The sequence below is a fragment of the Microtus ochrogaster genome, chromosome 10 (genome assembly GCF_000317375.1).
Source record: "Microtus ochrogaster isolate Prairie Vole_2 chromosome 10, MicOch1.0, whole genome shotgun sequence".
NCBI lineage: Eukaryota > Metazoa > Chordata > Mammalia > Rodentia > Cricetidae > Microtus > Microtus ochrogaster.
In genome coordinates, this window is record NC_022016.1 from 72,206,723 (window position 1) to 72,227,052 (window position 20,330).

The 20,330-nt window shown below is 45.9% G+C and overlaps 1 protein-coding gene across 1 annotated transcript in view; it reads right to left on the minus strand.

Annotated features, from left to right (window-relative positions):
• C8a (complement C8 alpha chain) overlaps window positions 1–3,835 on the minus strand; it is a 56,259-nt gene extending 52,424 nt beyond the window's left edge. Inside the window, exon 1 of the mRNA XM_005353495.1 lies at window positions 3,661–3,835. Within this exon, the coding sequence (XP_005353552.1) occupies window positions 3,661–3,737 (77 nt within the window). The 5' untranslated portion in view covers window positions 3,738–3,835. The remainder of the gene's footprint in view (window positions 1–3,660) is intronic.
• Between the last annotated feature and the right edge of the window lie 16,495 nt (window positions 3,836–20,330).

Consider the following 20,330-nt stretch of genomic DNA (forward strand, 5'->3'; position numbering starts at 1 on the left):
AAAAAAAAAAAAAAAAAAAAGAATAAGATAAAAGAATTCATTGACAAAAATACACTATAATAAATGCCAAAGGAAGTTATACAAATGAAATTACAATATTAGAACTGGTATAATATTATTTGAACATTGACTGTAATAAGTTAATGTTATACATTATAAATTTTATAGAATAACAAAAAAAAGTAGAATAGTTACTCTATCCACTTAAAATTATAAGATACTAAATTTAAAAGATGATCTGAGAAAGAGAGACATGGAAACAAGATATAGGACAAATAGGAAATAGTAAGATGATGAATTCAAAGAAACCCTGCACCAATAATTACATTCAATATAAATGGTCTAATTACTATCACTAAAAGACAGAGACTGGGTCTGGTTTGGTAGCTCAGTTGAAAAATGCCTGCCTTGTATATAAAATGTCCCAAATCCAATACCAAGCACAACCATAATAAGAAGGTAATGATGATGATGTGATGATAATGATGATACTAATAATGGATAATCAACTAAGCCTTTAAAAAAGACAGAGATCATATTTAGACTATGATATTTAGACATGATAGTCATTTTAAAAATATGGTCATATATAGTAAAACAAAACATTAGATAGCCATTTGCCATGAAAACACAAGCAATAAGCAAACAAGAATGACTACATTACTATTAAACAAATACACTGTGAATTGAAAATAATCATCTAAGATAATGAAAGCATTTCTCAATGCTAAAAGGACTGTTCGTCAAGAAGAACGTCCCTGTGTGATGGCTCATCTCCATGGTCTGTTTTACTGGGTTCAAGATCACTGGTGAGACTGCTAAAGCTCACCCTCTGAGTGCCCCTATGAAGACCCGTCCAGGAAAACATAACTGAAGAGAAGAGGCCTACCCTGACTGTGTGTGGTACCATCCTATGGGCTGAGAGCCCTGACAGAATCAATGGTCTAAAAGAAAGAAGTCAGCCGTGAGCAGACATCCCCTTCTCTCTGCATCCTCTCTTCTGTGGAATGGACCATTCTGCTCTCCTCCATTGTACTGCTTCTTCTGTGATGTGCTGAAGTCTCTGAAATTGTTGAGGACAATGCAATATTCTTCCCTTGAGTTGTCACTGTCCCCTCAGTCATTTTGTCATAGTAACTAATCCATCTAATTCAACCCCCCACCCTCTGTGTGTGTGTGTGTGTATGTGTTTAATAACACAACTTCAACAGATACATGGAACATACTAATAGAACCAAAACAGAAATAGGGAAACTCACAAGAATAGTTGAATAATACTGCCTGTCACCTCTCTTAGTAAGTGATAGAACAGAGATGAAAATTTAAGCAACAGGGGCTGGAGAGGTGGCTCAGCGGTTAAGTAACAGGTTTCTCAACTTATTTGCAACTATTTGTACTGTACAGCATAGAATATCCGCTAATCCTACATTCTTCGTCATTAAAGAAATCTCAGTGGGCAGTGGTGGCACACACCTTTAATCCCAACACTCGGGAGGCAGAGGCAGGCAGATCTCTGAGAGTTCAAGTCCAGCCTGGTCTACAGAGTGAGTTCCAGGACAATCAGTTCTGTTTCACAGAGAAACCCTGTCTCAAAAAAAATAAAAATAAAAAATAACCAACCAACTAAACAACAACAACAAGCTGGGCAGTGGTGGTGCACGCCTTTAATCCCAGCACTCGGGAGGCAGAGGTAGGCGGATCTCTGTGAGTTCGAGGCGAGGCTGGTCTTTGATCTCAAACAGAGCAAGTTCCAGGAGCTCCAAAGCTACAGGGAAACCCTGTCTCAGAAGGAAAAAAAAGGAAAGAAGGAAGGAATCTCAATAAATTGAAAGAATTTTAATAAGTTTTATAACTAACACATACCAAAATATCTTACTTGTTTAAAATGTGTTCTAGAGAATCACTGATCTTGCTGCTAATTGTAACTTCCTTCCATGGCTTTAAGATTTTATGCTTACACAACCCCTATTTCTTTCAAGAGAGTATAATGAGCAAATGTTAACCATGAGCTTACAAAGTAAACATGAGCCATGAAACACACACGCACACGCACATACATACACATGTGTGCACAAGCACACATGCATCTTCCATGTTAGGTATCTCGTGGAATTTATTTGGGGATAAAAACAAGTGCTGTTGCTAAAAATCCAACAAAATGTTGAAGTCTCTAATTGAAATGGATAAATCTGGAAGAGCCATGCCAATTGGCACATTATAAATTTCTTCTTTCTATTGCTGTCAGCCATCCAAACAAATGGAAAAATCAACAATAACAACCCTCCGCTTGCTGTCACAGGGAGCAGCTCTGAGTGGATATTCACTAAGTGGGAGGCATTGTTCCCTTGTTCTAGGTACTTTTGGCCTCTAATTCCTGCTCTTACTTTCCTCCCATTTTACAAGTGAGTAAAATGAAGCCCTGAGCGCTTATGTAATTTGTTCAAGATCAAACAACTATTAATAGCAAGTGCCAGCACCAGGATTTGAACCCAGGGGGATGATGATGTCATGTAACTTTCTATTTTTCAAAACCAATGTCAGAAGCACCGGCAGTGAACGCAAGAGCCCCATGGTTTCTCCCGCAGCATTTTGTACGCTGCTGAATCGGATCTCTTCTGCCTTGACTTGAATTTTCCCTCTTCACTGATCTGTCTTGTTTGATAAGTTCATCAAACATCAAGACTCTGTTCGTTTTCAGAAAGGATTATAGTGATAAGCTTTTATAATTGAGAGTAGCTCAGCTGAGATTTCCTTCACCAGCGACCTCTTGCCTGAGCCTTCTAATGATTAGCGATGAATTTTATGATGTTTCAAGAGTGTATTTGTTTTAAATATAAGTTACAGATTATCTGCTTGTAAAACCCATCTCCCCCTCTGAACTGTTACTTAAAGGGAATTTCTCTCTGACTCTTAGCATTTAAACAATAATGATTCAAAATTGAGTTAACTAATAAGAACTTGAAAATAATTCTATTTAAAACCTCCAATGTTTGAGAGACAGAGCGTGCTTAAAAGATATCTATCTCAAAAGTGAAGTTAAAATGCTTCTTAAGAACCACAAAACATTCAATGGTGATATATATCCAAATGAAGCCAGGTTGAAAATCTCAGGAAACAAATAGGCAAAATGCAACCGACATGGGAAAATATTCCCTCTGTTATCAGCCCAGAGCAAAGGTTTAGAATGACATGGCTGAGTCTCTTCTATGGTTTCTTGTTTTCCCCCAGAAAAATATTTGCAAATATTATCTATATATATCCTGCCAACCTGTGTAAGGTGAGATAGATTTTTACCATTTTCTTTTTATATATAATGAAGTGGAGGCTAACTGCCTCACATTGCTTGAGAAAAATACTACTTATTAAAAGCCTACTGTATGCAGAGTAAATTTTAAGTCCAGGATGTGATTACACCTACATTAACTATTAGAGACGAGGTAGAGAATCAGAGAGACTAGATGATTCGGTCTGGATTGCTGGCGAGGACTAGAGAGGTCATTCCCAGCTAGACACATCAGACTAGTACTAACTGGCTTTTCCCCTGTTCCAACTCCTTTACTGGATTGCAATAGTATGAAAAAGAGGTTCCACGACAACACAGCCCACTGCCAACATCACATCACAGTATCTTTGTCCCCCCCAGCAGAGGAGCCCACTTACTTGTTAACCTTCTCTTGTGCAGTTACCCAGGGATGCCATGACATCAAAGACAAGCCAAAGAGAATAACGACAAGCATCTTATCCAGAAGTCACCATCTAGCATTGATACAAAAGCAGAAAATAGCCGACTTTAGAAGTTGCAGAAATCTCCAGGCTGGAACCCCAAACACCTATCAGAGGTTTAAAATGATCAGAAGTTCCTCCGTTCCCATTCAATGTGATTAACCAGTAACCAAGGTATTGATTAGCTAAACACCTTCAAAATGGCCCCAAGCCCTTTAGCCCTGTTTTGGGAAATCCCCACATGGCTAAGAAAAGGTGATATTTAACTAAAATCAGTTCAGTAAAGAGTTTTCTTTCCAGAGACAGACAAAATGCAAAACCAAGATGCAGTTGCCAGAGACCCAGTGTTTCCCACTGGCTGTTGGAGCTCCTAAGGTCAGAATAGTCTGTTGTTCAAGGCAGCAGCAAGGCTCAAGGCTCACCTAGAACATCAGCTCAGATGCAGGCATCTGGGAAAGTGCGAGAATATTAACAGTTTCATGGAGGTTCTGCTATACGTTACCAAACATCTGAGAATGCATGAGATTCACTGGACTTTCCGCTCTCAATTCAACAACTGAGTGTCCTCAAGATCCAGCCTATTTATTGTCTCAAGGGGACCAGATGTCTTAAATATACATCTTTGAGAAACTCTCTCTGGAATGATAATGCCAATCATGGCCAACACATCTGCACTGCCGATGCCATACCTGGATATAATCTCCCACTCTTCCAGACATAAATTAAATCAAGTAAATAGAGATGGACAGAAGATAAACGAGCAGCTAGTCCAAAGCTATTAAATACTACTAAGTGATAGGTACTTCAAGTCTTGTATTTAGTCTCCGATCAAGAATTTTGCCACATGAAAAGTACTAAGTCCGTACTGCCATTGAAGAGGGAGCTCAGGTCAGTTAACTAGCTGGCTCAAGGATGTGCCGTTGTCTTGCTATGTTTGGAGAGGTGTAAATTGGTTTTAGGATTAGCCAGTTGTGTCTTTACTGACCTCAATAGGGAGACACAACGACCAGCTTGAATGCCTGAGAAATGCACATCTGACTCATATATGGAAACTCCAGAGAGGCTGCCAGTAATTCCTCCTTTCCACTTCTCAGGGGTTTAGGCAAAACTTGGCAGATGTGAGCCCCAGCTCTGAATGCTGGAAGGACCCTAAGATTGCGTCTGTCTGTCTCCCACTTCTCTTCAGTTCTGAGGCCGAGGTCTTCTTAGCCACAGTTCTTCCGAGTGTATACATCATTTGAAAACTTTCCTTTCTTCTTTTTTGCACCAGAAGCCAAGTTGGTATTTTCTGTACTGTGTCTACAAATGTGGAGATGGGGGTGTTACATCTGAACACTCGGAGTACTGTACCTGGACCCCACCTTTCTCCTAACCCCCAAAATCCATTTTATGAAAAGTTCCTGTCTCAGACATGCAGATTTCCCTGGGACTGGAACTCAGGGTCCCCAACCACTTTCATAGATTTCTTTATGGGGAACACACCTCCCCAAACACTGTCTTCTAAGTAGCCATGTCATTGGTCACTTGGCAATGCCCAAGGATGCTTGTGATTGCCCCCATGGGGGAGGTGCTACAGGTATCCAGTGGATAGAGTCAGGGGATGAGGCTAAACATCCCACAATGCACAGGGATCCCCACTATAAACAAAGGCATCTGACCCTAAGTGTCAATAGAACTTATGTGGGAAACACTGTCTACAAGAGTCTGACCTGCCTTTTTCTTCCTTGGAGTCCTGGGTCCCTCTTCTTTTTATGTGTATGTGATGATGACATGTTCTTTTCAGAACAACTCCCTCTTGAGGTTTACTAGGTGACTATTCATTCTTCTTACCCCAAACCTCAGTGACATTCAGGATTCCTGACAGGCCTTAGTCACCTCTCCCCCACATCCTCCAATGTTAGCATTTAAATTATGTTGCCTTACTCTGTAATGTTTCCCCCTTCTTGCTTTACCCACACTATCACAAACCGTCCTCCCCCACCCCAAAGAAATCTAAACTGACTCCTAGTGGGGCCGCATTTCTCCTCTGTCCACATCAGGGCTGACCTCATCTCCAAGAAAATGGAATCTGACACTGCTCTCCTGCTCCAGGGTCTTCTGTGGCTCCCAGCTGTCTATGAATCAAAAGTATAAACTCCTCCCTAAACAGGATCCCACCCAACTTTGTATCCTTAACCCACCTCAAGCATTTTAGTGTCCCTCTGGCACAATCTAGGTCCCTCCTGCCTGCCTCTCACTTTCCACTGTAGTGACATTGTTCATCTTGCCTCTTCCGCCAGAACCATCTTCAGCCATCCCCCATCTTTCTGTCAAGAGGCTTCTCCAAGTCAAGACCAGCATGGATATTTGTCAGGTGGCTTCAATTAGAAGTTGTTGCCTTGTTGTCTAAGCCTCATAAACATGGCAAGAGTGTTGGAAGGGTCTTGCTGGTCAGAGGTTGCAGTCTATCATGGCCTGGCAGCTTTCTCCAAAACTGGACAACATGACGACTCCCACCCCCTCAGCGAGACTTCCCGCAATCTCCCTGCCCCTATCTAGAGAATATCTCTAGGCCTGGAGGACTGACCTCATCTGAAAGCTGTCTCTAAACCTGGGGACCTGAGTTATCTCTAGGGTGACTCTTCACACAGTTTCCTGCTAGAAGCTTTTCCCCTGCTGCATATATGGTAACTAAGATTTGTACTAGGAGCTTTGCTGTAGGACCTTGCTGCCCCTAACCCAGTCTTAGGACAGGAGTGTGCCACTGAACACAAATTAGGGTTATCCCCAGGCTCCCCAGTCCCATATGTTTTCTGTACTCTGGAATAAAGCTGAGTTGATGCACCAAAGTAACCTCCCAGAGGACTAGACGTCTCCATGGTATCCACAGCTGTCTGAACCCTGTTTGCCACTTCTGATCCCCTCACTTTCATGGACCAATGCACCGATGATCCTGGGGAAGAAGCAGAACCACACAAGAGCACTTTAAATTTTCTCTATTGTGTTAGAGTTAGGGTTAGGGTGTGGAGGCTCTCTGGAAAGTAAACCTTACCTAGGGTAAGGTCTATACCTGATTTTTCCTTATAATCTCCCATGCCACTCAGTACTGGCTCTTCAACAAGAACTTTTGGTGCATGGTTATCAAGTGATCCATTAAAATAGATGGTTTTCGTGATACTCACATTTTATCATTTTACCTTCAAAATTATCTTCTCTCTCTCTATCTATCTATCTATCTATCTATCAATCATCTATCTATCTATCTCTCTCTCTCTCTCTCTCTCTCTGTGTGTGTGTGTATGTGTGTGTTTGCACAAGCACATGCCACAGCACAAGACGGAAGTCATAGAACAAATTTAAGAAGTTCTCTCCTTCTACCACGGGTCCTGAAAGTTCAATTCGGGCCTTTCACAGCAAGCTCTTTACTTACTGAGCTATCTTGCTAACCCCCAATTCCAGAATTCTCTGGAAGTCAGAATAATTGAGAACTATGGAGTACCAAGCCCTGTACCTGCCACCTCCCAGAACCCCAATTCTCACAGCAGCCTTGCAATGCCAGGAACCCTAATGTAGTTTTGGAGATAAAGACACCAAGGTTTCGATAAAACAGATCGGCTACAATCCCTCACAGAATGAGTCTGAATCATGAATGTACAGACTCTTTCAATCACTGAACCTGGGATTTAGGTCTAGTTGTCCAACTATAAAGTGCCATGCCAGGCTAAGGCTACATCTTCCAGCACCAAGTCTGAACCCCTTCTCCATTTATTATACATTAGCAGAAATGAATCTTATTTCTAGAAGCAAAGGAGTCAAAATAAAATGGATCACGGATGAAATTAAAAAAGGGATTTGGGACTGTATAGAATTGCACACTCCCATAATCCCAGCATCCAGGAAGCTGAGGCAGGGGTGACAAAAATTCCAAAGCAAACCTTGAACACATTAAGAGACCATATCTCAAAGAGGAGATGTGGGGAGGCCAATGGAATTGCGCTACACCTCTAGGAGAGAATGTGTGTAGAGAACTGGGGTGGGGGCCCCCATCTGCTTCAGCCAAAATTTTCTAAGATGAATGGAGACTGCCAAAAAAATATGTTAGGTTTGCATATTCGAATTTCACCTTAATTGTAGCATCCGGCTGTCAGTGACAGTTGTAAACGGTTATGCAGAATCAACAGTAAGACGGTAATTCATTTTGAAAATGCATCGCCTGTCTCATGAAAACACTCTTCACTATTGAAATCAGCCTGTGAGTTATGGCCTCAGAACAGAGCATGGCCCGGGTTGCCTCGTGCGGCTGCAGCCATGACATCTGGGCTCATGCTCTCGCTGGTAAGCCTCTAAAAGTTCTCCAAACTGGGCCCGCAGTTGCACAATCACATAGGAGATCTGAATCTGCATACCTAATGTGAAAGGAAGTGATTCCCTGGGGTAGGAAGACCACAGCATTAGGCCAGAAAGTGCTGCTCACCAGGTACTATCTCCTCGCCTTGGCTTCATCATCCGTAAAACAGATAAAAATAATGTTTTCCTAATAGGACAAGATTAAACACCAAATGGGGGAATCTGCTCACAGCCGGGCACTTTGAACAGCTGTTTCTGCCTTATTGAAACAGTGACTCCCAGTCTCCGTATCTATTTTTCTTCATTTATATGCATGGGAGATTTCCTTTGAGCACAGAGGCTGGGGGGGGGGCAGAGAGCATGGGGCTGCCAGAGAAACCGTCAGAGGAGGGTAGAATGTGGGAAGTTCACACCTAGGCACCTTGGACTGAGTCTGAGTCCCCCAGAAGCCAGATGCTTCCAGCAAGAGCTGGAATAATAATTCCAAGGCCAGGGAGAGTGGGTCCCACCCCCATCCCTGCCTAGGTTCCTAGAGTACCTCCGGGGTTTATGGGTGGGAAGGACTCAAAATGATAACCTCAGCCTCACAATGGCTACAGCAAGTATGCTTTTTCCCAGGACCATACCACCTGGAATCAGTGTGGATCATCAAGCACACAGCTTTATGTGGGGGTTCACTGGTGCTGCTGGTGAGGTTTGTGGGTGCACATGTACCAAAATATACTAATTTCTCGATGCCCAAGCCTCCAGAATACCCAACCCAGTTCCTGGCACAGTCTGCAGGCAGTAAATGAACATGTCCCGCCCACTGCCTTCCTACTTCCGAATCTCTCCTCCTGTAGATCCCCTGTCTATTATATCAGTTTTCTTCCTGATTGTCTCACCAGTTCCTGGCTGTAGCCAAAAGACCTTAGCAATAGGTTTTCCACTGGGAACGAAGTGGGGCTGAGTTAAGTAATTGGTCTCGATTAAAAGCTGTGCACTGGAGAGGCTAATCCGTGCCTACTGCTACCTACTTCCAGGAGAGCTTTGTATTTGCATTTAAGGATGTGGGGTAAGGAGTCAGTGTCTGGCTCATTACAGTAGAATTAAATTCTCCAGGAAGGGATTCAGCATTCTAAGTGGCCCTGGCCAAAGCTGGTGATCCTTTGGTACATCCTCTTTCACTTCTTCTGTTAGGTTGTACTGCTTCAGAAGCCCCAGCTGGGGACCATTCATTCAGGTGTGCTCTCAGTCAGATCCCAGAGCGATAGGAGACAATGTGAGGGTTGCCGAGGATCTGACCGAGTGACCCAAACTGTGTGCGCCATTTCTGCATTTCTGTTCAGCATCTGTGTGTTGTCAACATAGAGCTGACCGTGCTCTTGAAAACACCACAGGCTTGGGGCTCTAGAGATGGCTCCCCAAGCGCTGACTACGCAAGCATGAGGACCAGAGTTTAGATCCCCAGCACCCATGTAAATGTTGGGCTGCGTGGTGGTCTGACTGGAATCTTAGTGCTCAGGAGACCAAGGCCAGGGATGCCCGAAGCAAACTAGCTCAGTGGACTAGTCAAACCAGTGAGCTCAGGGCTTATGGGAGAGACTTGGCCCCAATAAGGTAGAGAGCAGTTGAAGAAGACACCGCATGTCAAGTTCTGACCTCTGTATGGGCATTGACATGTGCACTAACCCTCACATACATGTACACCCCACACATAGGCAAATATGCGTATGTATACCCATGTGCAGCACATGTATTCTGCATGTGCAAAACTATGTATCATAAGCTTTAAGGCATGACCAATAATGACCGAATGGACTGATCACTCAGAAGATGAGTCCTGAGGGGCCTGACCAAGCCAGTTCCCTTCCCCACCCTATCACACTCAGGGATGGACTGCACATGGCCATGGGTCAGCTACTACACTGGCCCCATCCAGGGCTGGAGTTAAACGCTGGTGGGCACTAGAGATGAGAGGCACCGCCCCTGCCTGTCTCAGGGTCCTGTGGCTGGGATCCACAGCAAGCACCGAGCTCGGGGTATCTGTGATCCAGGGAATATGTGTGACTGGACTTTAGGGGAGACATGGGAAGAGCACTAGGAAATTGTTTGATGTAGTTTTGTTTTTAATTATTTATTTATTTATTTTTGGTTTTTTGAGACAGGGTTTCTCTGTGGTTTTGGAGCCTGTCCTGGAACTAGCTCTTGTAGACCAGGCTGGTCTCGAACTCCCAGAGATCCGCCTGCCTCTGCCTCCCGAGTGCTGGGATTAAAGGCGTGAGCCACCACCGCCCGGCGAGTTTTGTTTTTTAGACAAAGAAAAAAAAGTAGAACATTCCCGATATTCTAGACAAAGGAAGTCACATTGGTGAAGCCAGGAGTCCAGCCAAGGAGGGATTCTCCCTGCTACATGGGTAGAAGCAGACCATACATGAGCAGAGATGGCAGCAGAGGCGAGATTCTTATTAAAGGGACGGTGGTTTGGCGCATGTGCCTTTGTGTGACGACTGAGGTGAACGCCGCCCCTGAGGGTATGAGGGCAGCCTTGAGAAACAGAAACTCTGCCATCAGAGATGGCACTTTGCCCTCCAAGAGCCACAGAGGATGCGCTGGGGTAGGGAGGACTGAGGCTGGGGACAGAGCGACCAGCTTTGAGACTGACTAGCAGGCCCAAAGGCTGTGCCCCTGCCACACAATGAGAAGTCTTTCTGGGGAGAAGGGCTGGAAGGATCCAGACGCTCTGGAGTCAGGGGCCTCATCCTCACGCCGGCCTGAGCCCGGAGCACATTACATGTTTTCACTCCTCTGAGCTTCACACCTGAGAGCTGGCTCACCGCTACTCTTTCTTTGTCTAAGTGTTCAGGATTCTCTATATCCTGAGCTAGGAAATCCCTTTTAAAACTGTAAAGCCAGCGGAGGGAATATATATATAATCACATCATACACATAGTACACACACACACACACACACACACACACACATTTTAAGCCATTCACGTCTCTCTGAATACTTTTATTCAACATTTGTCTTCCCGTGAGGCACTCTGGGCTGTCTGTCTATAATTAGACTTGCTCCTCACTCATAAGCCAGGCTGTGTGGAGTGAGAGACAGCACCGGATTAGCCCAATGTAAACAAATTTGGTCAGTCCACTTCTCACCCGTCAGGGTTCTAGCTGAGTGGATTTCAACAGCTCCTGGACAAGTGTGAATGCCATCTACGAACACGATTGCAAGAAGAAAAAAAAAAAACAGTAACGTGCCGGCTCCGTGTTTTGGTAATGCTCTAGGCTTCGTGTCAGCAGCTTCTTTGTAAGACAGTACGATGCCCAGGGTGGGGTGAGGGGCAATAGAGCAGGAAGGCAGTACGCAGAACCTTCACGTAGCTAAAGACAGCAGGTGTAATACCAAGTTTGCAAAGCAAAGCATGTGAGGCTACTCAGTTTTGTTTTGTTTTGTAACCTTGCATAAGTCGCTCTTTGAGTCTTGTATATCTTGACTGTAAAAATGAGACTAAGGCCACCTGCCTCCCAGGCCAGCTGGGAAGTGTAACCGAGGCCATCAATATCCGTGACAACCTTAGGCGGAGCTCTGTGGGTGAGGGTCATGACTCAGTCTTCCAAAGCAAAGGGTCCGGAAATCAGGACACACACGCAGAGGACTCGGTATCGTCAGACCCACCTCTGAGTCCTAGAAAGTAGGGAAGGGTTTGGACCAGATGCCCATTGCCCTAGTTAGCTTTAACTGTTAGCTTGCTGCAGCCTGAGAAGGGAACAGGGGGATTGCCTGGATCCTGCTGGCCCGTGGGCATATTTGGGGGGATTGTCTTGATGGTTAATTAATGGAGGAAGTCCCAGACCATGGTGGGAAGCACCATTGCCTGGGCAAAGAGTCCAGGATTGTATAAGAGAGCTAGCTGGACATAACCCCTGAGGGAACCAGCAAGCAAGTATTTCTTCATTGCTTCTGCTTTAAGTTCCTGGCCTGGTTTCCCACAGTGACGGACTGGGATATGCAGGAGTAAACCAAACAAACCCCATCCTTCACAAAGTTGGTTTTGGTCAGAGTGTTTTCTCACAGCAAGAAAAAAATTCTAGACCACCCGTGACATGTTCTGTGATGAAGGCTGTTGTGAACTGGCTGCAGATACCCAATATCTGAGGGCAGAAAGAAAGGCACAGATGTTATCGAGCACAGTCTTCCCATAACCTATGTGGTAGCTTTAGATGGGAAACCCTTTCCACATACAGAGAAACTGAGGTCCAAAGAAGAATTGAAAAAGGAAGAGAGAATTTGAGATCAGGTTAGACTGACTTCAAAGTCTACCTATGGCCCCTTTGGGGAGCATAGCAAAAACAGTCATATCAGATTTAGATGAGGAAAATACATAGTAAGTTATAAAACAATAAATGGTGTGTTTAGAGGTTACTGCTGATCATGTCGGTGCAGCATCAGGGAAGATGATACTTTGTAATAAATGACAAAGCATCAGCTCCCAGCCTTGCTGCATCCCAGCACCAAGAACACGGCCTGGAACCACGCAGGCAGTCAATATGCTGGCTGATAAATGAGTGAAGGAAGCTCACAGGTTCGCCATCACCGCTCGAGCATTTCTCAGGGATCACAAAAAGTCTCTCACCAAAACGGTCCAAGGGATTTGCGCACTTTTGGCAAAACAACTATTTCTTTTTTGTTTTGTTTTGTTTTTGTTTTTGTTTTTCGAGACAGGGTTTCTCTGTAGCTTTGGAGCCTGTCCTGGAACTCCCTTTGTAGACCAGGCTGGCCTCGAACTCACAGAGATCCGCCTGCTTCTGCCTCCCGAGTGCTGGGATTAAAGGTGTGCACCACCACCACCGAAACAACTATTTCTGTTTCGCTGCTGTATCCAGTGGCTGGGGTGCTGACTTCATATCGAGAGCCAAGAAAGGATGCTAATGGGCTTTGGGGCTTCACTTAGCAGAAAGCTCAGCTGAGATTAAAACCCCACCCCCTGCCTTCCCTGGTCTCTCCTTATATATACAGCTGGTCTTCACTCGGGCATTTAGCCAGGGCTTCTTTCCTACATACCAGCTTACTCCAAAGAGAATTCTGTTGTCATCACAGGGGCTAAGCCCAGGATCAATGTGGGAAGGCACAGTAGAAAGGCATGAATATAATGGTACTGCAAAGAAGGCTGGGGCAGCAATCGAGAGTACTGGCTGCTCTTCCAAAGGACAAGGGTTCGAGTACCAACACCCATGTGAGGGCTCACGACTCTCAGGGGATTCCGGCTTCTGAGGGGATTGTGGTACAGAGACATACATGCAGACACACTAATCACACCCATAAAATAAGAAGTAAATAAATCCTCACAAAGGCATGGCTATCAAAAAGCTGTCTACATTCCCTTTCTGGAGGAGCAGATGATGCTGATTTAATGTGTGGAAGGCACTTAGAAAGGTGCCTGGCACTTAGTGGGCACTGCCTAAGTGTTAGTAATAGGTAATTACCGGCGGTAATTATAGCATGCTGTTATCAACATTGTGAAATTTCTTACTGCAAATGCTTTTAATTTACTGACTACAGTTCTGCGACAGCCCTCAAGCCCTGCACACACATCTATAGGATGGAAAATGTGCACTTGTGTTTGCAGAGCTGAGTTGGGCAGAAAAGACAAAGATGGATCCTTTTTCCTCTCTCCCCCTACTCATTTCTTTTTGTTGGATTACTCTTTTTTGTTTGTTTGTTTGTTTGTTTGTTTGGTCGGCGGCAGGGTGTTCGAGACAGGGTTTTTCTGTGTAGCTTTGGAGCCTGTCCTGGAACTCACTCTATAAACCAGGCTGGCCTCGAACTCACAGAGATCCACCCACCTCTGCCTCCCAAGTGCTGGGATTAAAGGTGTGCACCACCACCACCCAGCTCATCTCCTGGTTCCTAAAGGCAGGAGTCTTGCTGAAGTAGCCAACCAATATTAGTGGGGACCATGGAGTCATCTGGCTAAGACAAATAGTTAAAATACAACACTGGGTCTACCCTCACTACTCAACGTGACCAAAGAGCCGTGGCATTACTAGTCAGACACAGAAAAGTTGATTTAATGGTAGAGCCTAGCTGGAAGCACTGTCCAGGGAAGAATGGAAGCCATGTCTGGTTTGTGGCCCTAGTTTGAGGTGTGCAATAACTCTGCAGCAGTTTGTAGTTCTCGCTCCCTGAAAATGCCGCTGCTGTCCTCATTGCTGTCACTTCACCATGCATTCACACCCGGCTACTGACAACCGCAAGCACAGCACAGGTCTCCAGATGGCTCCCTTTCCGTTGAGGTTCTTCCTCCACGCTTTGCGCCAATGTATTGTGTGTGTGTACCTGGTTCTTGCAGCAGACAAACTCCCAATGATATCAGTATACATAATTTAAGCCTATGAGTCTCGGAGCTTACAGAAACCCTCAAAGATTGTTAGTCAAGTGGAATCAGCAGTATTACTGCCGGAATTAAAACTGTTGATTGCAGCAGCAGTAACTGGGATTTTCTGAATGCTTTCTCCATGCCTGCCTCTGTAGAGGTGTTCTGCATGCAGCTCATCCAAGTCTCAACAGCAGGTTGATAAGAACATTGTGCGTCCATGCTCCCAGTGACAGCAAGGCAACATCTGTCTGTCCCTGTCTCTCTGTGCTCATTGAAAAGAGCAGCAGCTGGGTGGCTATTTACCCTGTTTCTCAGGTGAGAAGAGGTTCACATAACACAGAGCCAAGAAGGGCCAGCATCAGGATTTGAACTCTGGTCTACCCACTGCTGAGCATGTTCATTCAGCTCCATCCATTTTCAGCAGGAGAGAACACGCCACCCTGCTTCTCTGGCCTTTCATCTACCTGGCCAGTCTTGTCAGAAGTCTTGCCTAGGCGGGAAAAGGCACAGTAGGTAAAGATGCTTGTCTTGCAAGCCTGAGGTCGTGAGTTGGAATCCCCAGAACCGACATGAGAGGTGGACATGTGAGCAGCGACATCTGCGACCCCAGTTCTCCTGCAGGGAGATGGGACGAGGAGACAGGAGATTCCCAGAATCCTGAGGGCGAGCTAACTTGCCATATTCAGCAGAAAAAAAATGACAAGAGACCCTGTCTCAAAAAATATAGAGAAACCTAAGGTTGTTCTCTGACCCCCCCCCCCCCCCACACACACATGGTGTGGTGTATGTAAGCCTGCTTCACACACACACACACACACACACACACACACACACACACTAAAAGGTTTACCACCACCTTGGAGTGTGCTTTCCTGTGGATGAAATCTGGTGATTTAAAAGCAAAGCAGATGGAGTAACACCTCCTTAGACTCATCACTCCTCTGAGCCTCAGTTTCCCCCTGTGTACGTGAGGGTGACAGGACTTCCTTCTTAGAAGTCTTGTTGAGATCTAGGGAGAAATTACCAAGAAAAGAGACAAGATAGGGCACAGCCCATAATACTCTTCAGTAAATTGGGTTTCTTTTTCATGGTGGCTTGAGACTGAGACGTTTCATTATACATCTGCCTGAACCCCAATGGGGAGAGAGCACTGAAGGTCACAGTGGAGTGGCTGCACCCCACCTTGAAGCACCCTTCCCCCAAAAGTTGCAGCCCTTTTGGCCTCCACTCAGCCAGCCCCTCCAAATGAGAATGAGGTTCCCATATAGCCGCCTGAGCTTTGCTTACACATCCCCCTTCACGACCGACTGAGCCCCGACACAGGGAAGAAACATTCCGTTGAATCATGTAAATCCCCACTCATCTCCAAATTGGGTGCCGGAGCGCCTCAGGGAAGTGATTTTACAACCTCACTGACTCCAGCCAAGGTAGGCTTCAATTGCTCTTGTGAGATAATTCAGCCTCCGCCTGCCCTGGCAGCAAAGCTGAGTAGGGGCTCCCTCCTTCCTGCCAGAGAGATGGCCCCTTAGGCTGAAGGGGAACAGCATCTTCCCCCAGCCAGAAAAAAAGAAAGAAAGAAAGAAAAAAAGACCAGGCTTAAGCTGCCTTCTGTGGCCTTCCTCGACTGGACAGTACAGGTGGAATTCCATCCTCACCTGAACAAAAGTTCTCAGAGAAGCATGGGGGTGCGGTGGGGGTTTGTAAGAGCCAGTGCACTGGACTAGGAGGTCAAGGTTGCCTGGGTTTCCCCTCACCCTGCCAGGATTTTCAGAGGCACGGTTACGCTATGATGGACTGAGCCGTCCTAGTGCCTTGGCACAAGAAAACCCTTTCCAGCCTGCTGTGCCCCTGGGGAGAACTGTTATCTGTTCTTGTATGGCTGCCTTTTTAAAAAATTTATTTTCAAATCTGGGCCTCACAATAGATTATTCAACCCACAGCCAAGTGAGGTTGCAGGAAGCGCAGGCACGAACACAGCCCTGGCCTCTGCTTGTCGAACGCCCCAGCTTCCTGAGCCGCCCTGGCTGCCTCATCATGGGTAACTTGGCTTCCCGGGATTGCTCTCAAGGATCGCTTTTCTATCAAGTTGTGGGGAGCCCAAGTCATGGTGCAAATGTTAGAAAACAGGTCAGCAGCCTCAGCCCCATCCCACTTCCACCTCCCCTTCTCAGCCCCTCCCCCACTCCACAACAATTGTCATCATAAAACTCCATAATTCCTCAGCGTGGGGACATGATTTCACACCACAGCTCCTTAAGGCAGAGCTCCCTGTCCACATTTCACAGCCTCAGAAGCAAGCGCAGCCGTCAGGTTTGTCCTAGGGCGTCCATGGCTATGCGGCAGAATTAGGACCTTAGTTCAGCCATCATGAATCTCTGCTGAACTCTCTGGGAAGTCCTTCCCAGAGACATTCACTCTCCAGACTGCCAACTGTATTCGGCTAGCGTCCTCTGAGGACTCCACCCAGGGCTCTCCCTACCTAGGTCCTGAGCCGGTCCGGTGGCTCAGCTCGTTGCAGGGGCTATGTTGAGTCACACTGGTTACTTTTCTTGTCCCCAACATTTGCTCTGCAGACACCCCCCCCCCCCGTCTGGGTCCTGCTGTCTAGACTGGAGTAGACCAGCCTTTACAGAGAGCTGAGCCATGGAGAGATGTCTAGGGAACCTTAATCAAGCAAAATCAGCAGGCGTTCTTAGCCATGCAGCCATCTTTATGAAAAGGATAACGCCCTGTTTCTCAAGTCCAAATGTTCAGTGCAAAAGGTCAGTGTTCCTTTGCCAGAGGAAACCCACTGCCCATCCCACAGCCTCTGTGCCACCATGACGAGCAGTTAGCACTTCGGTTCCATCAGTCACATGAGGGTAGGCAACCTTACCCAAGGCTGTTGTCATTGTAGCCACACATGGTCAGTTCTACCCAATGACAAGTGGCTAGCCATGGCGCCCTCTGAGGATACAGGACAATCCAGTTATTAGATGCAGAAGGGAGGTCGGCTATTCAGAAAGTGGCCCTTAGGTAGAATGGGCACCCTCAGCAACCTGGGATTGACAGAGTGAAAACCCGAGTGACTAGAGCACTGAGGAGGACTAGAGACGTTGAAGGAGGCTGAGGGTTGGCAGAAAGAGAGGCAGAGAGACGCCAATAAGCTGCTGGTTGGCTATGCCAATCGTGGGTACTGGGTGTAGGTCCAGCAAGCATCACAGCTGATACCGCAAGACTTGCTGCCTTGGTGGGAGGCATGGGATACTATTCTAGGATTCCCAGGGCACCTTCTGTCCCTTTTGCCAAGAGAGACTGCACAGCCATCCCCTCCAGCGTGCCTCTTCCTCCTGGTGCTATCTACACAAGGCCCTTCATTATAACAAAGAGACTCTGCCAAGGCTCCTGGCTCCACGCGAGTGGATGTGTGCATGGTAATTGGGTTAGTTGTGTTTTATAGACTCTGAACTGAATTGATGCTATGCTTTATCTGGGCGCTGGGAAAACAAGGGGCTCTGTTTGTGTCTTGCCGACGCTCGTGGAGAGGCTGTGACACCAGGCAACTGTCTTTGTTTTCCCATTACTTCCAGGTTATACCTTTCTGCGTGTTTTCTCATTATTAAAACTCACAAGATTTCCACTTAGTATATCGTTAAACATTTGTAAGTTCCTTTTTGAAATAAGAGAATAAATAAGTATTTACAACAAGATAATATAAAAGTCTGGCCTTGGTGGAAAATAGTTCACACACAAGATTCAAATGGGGAATGGTTAGGAACAGGACCTTTTGGGGAGGTGTGGACAGGGTTGAGACAATCTGTAAGATGAGATCATGACCAGGAAGAGAAGGAACCATTACCACCAGAGGTGTTTTGGGCACAGTCCACAGTCAAGGCACTGGGAAGTGCAAGGAGATACAGGGACTGTGTATGATCCACAGCACATTGAGAGGAGGGCGGGAGAGATGCTGTGGCCGTCTTCCTTTACCTTGGGAGCTCACACTGGGGCTTCCCAGCTGGAACCTGACCCCACCGTCCAGGCCACGGTTCTTCTGTCTCAACCTTCCTGGGCATAGAGAAAGGCTGAGGAAGGTGGGTGGAGAGGCAGGGGAGGAAGTGGAGAATGGGCTTCAGAGATGAACGTGAAGCCTGAGGGTTGAACATGGTCAGATCAACACGCATGCTCACACACAGAGAAGTAAGGGGAGCTGAGCTGAATGGCCAAACCCCTTTCTATGGGACCGGAGCTGCCCCCACCTCGCGACTTCACGGCAAACCTTGTGTCCGGCTCCTTCCTTGCAGAACCATCCACTTTTCCTCGATTCTGGACCTCTACCTTGACCCCCTAGAGTTCCAGAAGTGTGCAATGTGTCTGCAAATCGTACCTAATGCCTCTCACCTCCAAGTTCTTCAGATTCCAGTTGTTTAGTCTGTTTGGATTTCCGTGGTCCCAGAATGCCACAGACAGGGTTGTGTTCGTACAAGACCTATTACGCGTACCTCTCTACTTAGCAAGAGCATGGTTTGCCCAAGTGGCTGGGAAGACAGGAGGGGAGCTTTGAAGACAATGGTTTTTTTTCTATTATTGCAAGCACTCTCCCAAGCATCCAGCTTTCCCCCAGGAGAACAGTGTCTTTTGGTTGCAGTTCCTGTCACCTGAATCATAGCCAAGGAATAAATTGAATCTTTTTCTAACATAGAATATATTACTCTTGAAATAGTAGGAAATGTTGATAATTGCCTTTTATTGGACTCACAAATAATTTATAAGTTAGTCCGATTTTTAAAAAAAAAAAAAAGTATTATAATCTTAGATCTTTGGTTTTTTTTTCCTTGAGGCAAGGATCAGCCTCTAAAAATAGAACCACTGTAGAGATAGGCCTAGCTCTCCCCCTGGTGGTCAAGATCTAGAATTGCATGCTCCGTAAATGGACCTGGAGCTGGAGGCTACATTTAAATAATTCTTTTTCCCCTAAGTACACAGAAATATTTGATTTATTCTTCCCAGCCATGTCTGCGTTACAGAGTACTTCTTCTTATAAAGTCCATCTGCTTTGAGAGTAAGTAAATGATCTATTCCTCATATAGATTACCAGGCTGAGGTAGGAACAGCTTCCCCGGTTCTATCAAATGTCAGGGAAGCTGGGAGTTTCTTCAGAAGACACGGAGGAAGGAAATGCAAATTGGCTGTCATAGGAGCAGGCTGACAAAGTATTGAGAAAGTGACTCAGTGTGAAGTACGCAGGAGTGGCACAGGAAAGTGGGGAGACAGGGAAGTCTGTGGTGCTCGGCTTAGACCCCTGGATCCACTGACAACCTGTTGGCGGCAGGATCCTGGCAAGGCCCTCCCTGGGTACAGCAGACAGGCACTCTTCCTCTCCCTGGAGAGACTATTTCTTCATAAGTAGCTGGGGACCTAAGCGACAGTTCCAGATGGGGCAGAACTGTAGCCCTTCTTGGCCTAACCCTCGAGCGCTCACTGATGGCTCCCACTCTGTCTGTATCCACACCAATGGCAATGGAGCATTCCAGGATATCAGGATCAAAGGAGGAAAAGTGAGCTCTACTCTTCTTCTAAAGCATTTATTTCCTTTTTGAGATTATGGTAGAACTACATCATACCCCCGCTTCCCCTGCCTCCGTCCCTCCAAACCCTCTCATATACTCCTTGCTCTTTCAGTTCATGGCCTTTTTCTAAATTGTCATTTAGCAAATACACACATATAAGTAACTAAAAGAGTGTTATCTCTCTCACACACACATATTCCTAAATACATCACTACAACCTGCTCAGTCTGTATAATGTTACTTGTGTGTATGTTTTTAGGGCTGGCCATTCGGTATTGGATGACCAATGGGTGTGCTCCTCCATGGGGAAGATTCAGTATTGGATGACCAATGGGTGTGCTCCTCCATGGGGAAGATTCAGTATTAGATGACC